A 5,190-nucleotide genomic window follows, 5' to 3' on the forward strand; every position below is an offset into this window, starting at 1 on the left:
TTAATAAGAATAATGATATTTAAATTTTTATAAATTATCCAAATTAATATTAAATTATTTTAAATTATTTTTTTATATTAAATGGTCACAAAGTAATTAATGTGTTATTTTAGAATTAATTTTGGAAAATTCGTCTCATAGTTTGATTAAATAAAATGGTTAAGTTTTGATTGGAAGGTGAGTGCTTTAAGAGAGCTATTAGAGTCTACTAATTTATGAATCTCTCTAAGATTAATCCTACTAGTTTTTAAAAAATTGTTATGTTGAATTATAAAGTGATATCTTAGATAGAGGTACTAGTGTGAAAGTGGTTTTATTTTGCCCAATAAACTTAAGCTTACTTAAATGGCCCACATAATATTTAATAATTTGTATATTGCATTTAATTGTAATTAGCTCACCTCATCATCTCAATACAATTATTTACATTTGGTTCTCTTTATGTTGCTTTTCTTTGTATTTTGTAGTGTCTTTGGTTTAAATGTTGTTTTATTTAATATTAATATTAAATTACATATATGAGCTTTTTTTTTTTTCCAATCACACTTAATGGTCCATCAATAATTTTAGGTTTTCTTACTCTCTCTCATTAATGGATCACTGAGTGCAACCTCCACATACAACTTCCACAAGAAGCTGTTAATCTAATAGAATATGGAAAATTAATACTAATTAATATAAGAATCATAATAAGTTATGTGTTGATTATAAGTTGCTTTTTTGGGAACTTGAATACTTCACTTACTAGTTTAGGATTAAAGGGCTTAATCTAGTTTATGAATCCTTCGAAGGCTAATATTAAAGATTATGATGCAACAGTGGAAAATAAAAATCCTTTACGGGTTGTAAACCCACGATGGACGAAAAAACGTACGCGTTTCTCCAAGGCACCGCCAGTCCTACGGTGAGAAGTCGTGCAGAGTCTTTTCCCTTATTTTCCTACGCGCACTTTCCCCGCGCGTTCACTCTCCCCCACTCTCTCTGTCAACTGCTTTAAATCCGCTGACTGCGCAAAAATAGGATTTGATTTTCTTAACCTAGAATAAATCATCAAGGCTCGATAAGAGCACGGAGAGATAACTGAAAATACAGCTTTCCTCCTTTCCGAAAATTTAGGATCTGTTTTTGGTTTTTTAAGTTAGCAAGAAAAAAAGCTTTTGGCTCTCTCTTGAAATGTTTTGGGTTTTTGGGGTAAGGTAGAAGCGGGATTCAAGAATTCAAGTTCTTTTTCTTCATGGCAGATGTGTGAGATGTGTGAACTACAGGAAGAGATTAAGATTAAAGAAGAAAAGGACGCAGACCCACATAGGGATATTTTTGGGTGGCTGAAAGACCAACCCATTGTTGACCTGAGCCATATGGAACTCACTAACAGTGGTTATGATCCAGGTGTTGTTTCTCGCAGTGATGGCCAAAAGGCTGGTGGTTGCATTGAGAAGAAAAAAATGCCTCTGAGATCCCCATCAGATTCAAGTTCAGGTAGTCTGACCTTATTTTCTTAGAAATGCTAGTCTGTTAACTGGGTATGTTGTTGTAATGTTATTAGAGCAAGATTAGGGCATTTGAAAGAAAAGTTTTTTTCCTGTGGATTAGTCCAAGAAAGATAAGATTATTTCAGTGGGTTTCCGAAACAGCATTTAGAAATGATGATAGCTTCTTCGCCTTACTTTTCGCAAAATGCCCATCTGTCTGGATGGGCAAAATAACAACATAGCGATTTAGGGTTTTAAGGAATATCCTAGTTTGAAGTTTTCAATAAGTGATAAGACTGAAATGCTTCGTTGCAGGTTTTGGTTATGGAAGCCAGATGAATACGCCGACAGTTATGGGCCAGCACATCACCAGTATGGATACTAATAATAGTATCAGCGGTGTCATGAATATAGACTCTTTGTTGGGTACAGCGTCAGAAATGGAGAGAAGTGTTTATCTGAACATTGGAGGTGATCTTTGTATTGAGTCTAGCTTTTCAACCAAAATAATGAAGAAAATCCAGGTGGAGCCATCATCATACCAGCCCATGATAGCTTGCAAGCCTAGCACTGGTAACAGTCGTCTTTGTACGGAAAACAATCTGTTAAACTCCAATTGGAATTGGAACTGGAATGCCAGGAGCTCCTTCAATCCTAATGTCTTTAATACCCATATGGCCCCAGTTAAAGATAGTGCTCCTGCTCGCTATCAAGTCAATGCTGAGGAAGATTTCAACATTGTTGCAAATGTGAAATCTAATGATAATTCTTTGAGTTTTTTGACTTTTGATCACTTTTCTGGAAGCACTAGAACCGTTAAGAAGAGAAGAAATGTGACTAGGGTTAGGAAATATAGTGGTTCCAGCTCAAGCCATTCCTTTTTGGAAAGTAGAAATCTTGGCCTTGAAACTGCTCAGGCTCCTATTTCTCCACTTTTAGTGGCATCAAATACCCTGGACAGTGGTGTTGCCAAGAATGGGTCTGTAGCTGATGGATCTGGTTCGGACAGATCTTTCAAAAGGCAAAGAGCTCTTGATCGTCCAGCCATTGAAGACCCAGTTCACAAGGAGAAGGAGAAGGTTAGTAGCTGTTTCATTTGTGCCTTTTTAAGATCACATTGGAAAGTTTATTGATTTTAGGCAAAGATGAAATATGTTTATAATGGTAGATATTCTATTTTCTTTTTCCAGCATTAATATCATTTAGAGCTGTTTATGTTTAACCCCTTGGTCACCTAGAACACTTGCAATCAGTCACCCTAAGAGTTTAAGCTCTTAAATCTCATCAGCTCAATACTAAAAATCACACCCTTGGGGCAATGGAATTTCACATGTTAGATACAGGTATGCCCTTGCATTGAACATATGAAATACACATTACTAGTTTTGTCATAGCTCTTAGCACATTAAAATATGTCATTGGTGTTGATGCAAATTCAATATGTCTGATTTGAGTTTAATCAAATTTGTTTTTTCTTTCTTTAAACTTAATGCTTAAGTTAACAGTGAAGGGTTTTTGAATTCAATTGTATGGATTTTCACACCAGTACAGTTTTGAATTACTCATCTGAATGATGGATTGCTTAATATGAATACAAAAAGTACAAACTATTGAACCAAGAACTCTTCCTTTTATCTTCATGAATTACAAAGTCCCAATTTGTAGAAATTCTATCGGTTTTAGTTTATACACCATAGTCTCTATTCCGGCAAACCTTCCTAGATCCCAATCTACATTAAATGGGACCTGATTTATAGCCAAAGTTGAGCTAAAAAGTGAACCCACGGCTCCTTAAATTAGCTTTACTTCCTCTAAAAGAATACCACCATAACTAGTATGCCTCTGCAACTTCTTGACAGAATCCACTAACTCAATGGGAACTTGGAGTTCCTGATAAGATTAGTTGTGGCAGAAATATGTTTATAGTGGCAGATATTCTGTTGTGATTGTATTGTACAGAGCAGGAACTTAGCAGTGAACATTTGAAACAAGAGCATACATTGGAAACTGCAGCTTATATCATGAAAATACTTTTATTCGATTTTCTTTACTTAATGCTTTATTGTTTGCATAATTTCATCACTGTTTCAATTTCTTTCAGGAGCATGAAAACAAGAATCTGAAGTTTCTTTTACAGAAGGAGTTACGAAACAGTGATGTAGGGTCTCTGGGAAGAATTGTTCTTCCTAAGGTTAGAACCAACATTAAATCAGTGTATCTCTAATTTTTTCAATTTTTATATATCAGAAGGTAGTATATAATTTTTTAAATGATCAAATAGTTTGAGAAAATCGGAATTCAATTTTATTAGAAGAACATCTCTGTAATTTTATTAAAATACACTCTGTAGAAAGAAGCAGAGGCAAATCTACCAACTTTAACAGCAAGAGAGGGAATCCAAATATGCATGGAGGATATGCATCTGTCTAAAAAGTGGAACTTCAAATACAGGCGAGCTACTAATCTTTTAAGTTGAATTGATTTATCTTCAGACATACTGAGACAAAAATGTAATTTTTTGACTTATATTTCTAGAATATACAAGGTATATGCTTATTTTATGACTTACAGGTTTTGGCCAAACAACAAGAGTCGGATGTATGTCATGGAAAATACAGGTTAATCTTCACATCTAAGTTTTTATTATAATAATTAGAAGTCCTTTATATATTCTTAATGAATCTTTTGATATGTTTGTATGTAATTTTTTATTACAGGAGATTTTGTGAAAACACATGGTCTTCAGCTTGGAGATTTTGTCATGCTCTACAAAGATGAGGTCAATGACAATTATGTGAGTTGTATTTTGAATCTTATATTGTACTTTTATATGTTATAGTTTATGATTTAAATGTGTAGAGATATATTTTATCATATTGATTTGTGTATACTATATATTTACATGTAGATAATTAGAGCCAAGAAAAGTCCAAGCCAATTAACACCTGGAAGCTCAGGTGATAAGAGTGGTGTTTATGGATCTTCTACATTGTTGGATGATGGGAGCATTCATCAATCAGGGAGTGAAAAAGAAAATGAAGTAAGTAGTAGATCACCTAATCTAAGTTCAGGCAATATCTCTCCCAATACCACAACGAATAGTCTATCCATAGCTCAAAATATAGAGGATTTATTTTCAAAGGAGCTGAATTTTTACTTTACAACCGACATTGTAGGATACTCTGCATTGGAATCTATTCCTAGTTTTGGATCTGATGAGGTCTTACCTTTAGAATATTTTGCAGATTAGGTGATGTAAATATCTTGTTTTGTTCAAAACATGATGTTTTGATCATATTCACAATTTTGTAAATAGTAATTCTATGAACTACCGTACTATGCTGCTAATATAATTTGAATTGACAATCCATTTTTCTGCCAAATGGTTCTAGAATGTATTTTAGAACACTGTACATGCATTTTATGAAGTATTGAATTGTTTTGGATTGAAAAAAAACATGTATGGATACTATTGAGATCATTTTTATTATAATAGTTTTTTTTTTAAATTGTATATTAATTAATTTAGTAAATATATTTTATTTTATTTATATATATTTATCTCAATTTATATATTATAAAAGATATTTATTAATTGATTTTTTTTTGTAGAGTGAAATTATTTATTTAATGTCTAATATTTTTATTTAGCATATTGAAATTGTGTCATAATGATTAATATTATGTTAAATGGTTATAGTCGATGACCTTATTCAAG

At 32.7% G+C, this 5,190-nt stretch overlaps 1 protein-coding gene across 1 annotated transcript; it reads left to right on the plus strand.

Moving 5' to 3' along the window:
• The first annotated feature begins 855 nt into the window (after window positions 1–855).
• LOC131056325 (uncharacterized) lies at window positions 856–4,855 on the plus strand. Its single transcript, XM_057990674.2, has 7 exons — window positions 856–1,479; window positions 1,788–2,551; window positions 3,574–3,663; window positions 3,823–3,923; window positions 4,044–4,090; window positions 4,190–4,266; window positions 4,381–4,855. The coding sequence occupies exons 1-7, from the start codon at window positions 1,242–1,244 to the stop codon at window positions 4,720–4,722; spliced, it is 1,659 nt and encodes a 552-aa protein (XP_057846657.1). The 5' UTR covers window positions 856–1,241; the 3' UTR covers window positions 4,723–4,855.
• The last annotated feature ends 335 nt before the right edge of the window (window positions 4,856–5,190 follow it).

This window comes from Cryptomeria japonica, chromosome 7, assembly GCF_030272615.1.
Source record: "Cryptomeria japonica chromosome 7, Sugi_1.0, whole genome shotgun sequence".
NCBI lineage: Eukaryota > Viridiplantae > Streptophyta > Pinopsida > Cupressales > Cupressaceae > Cryptomeria > Cryptomeria japonica.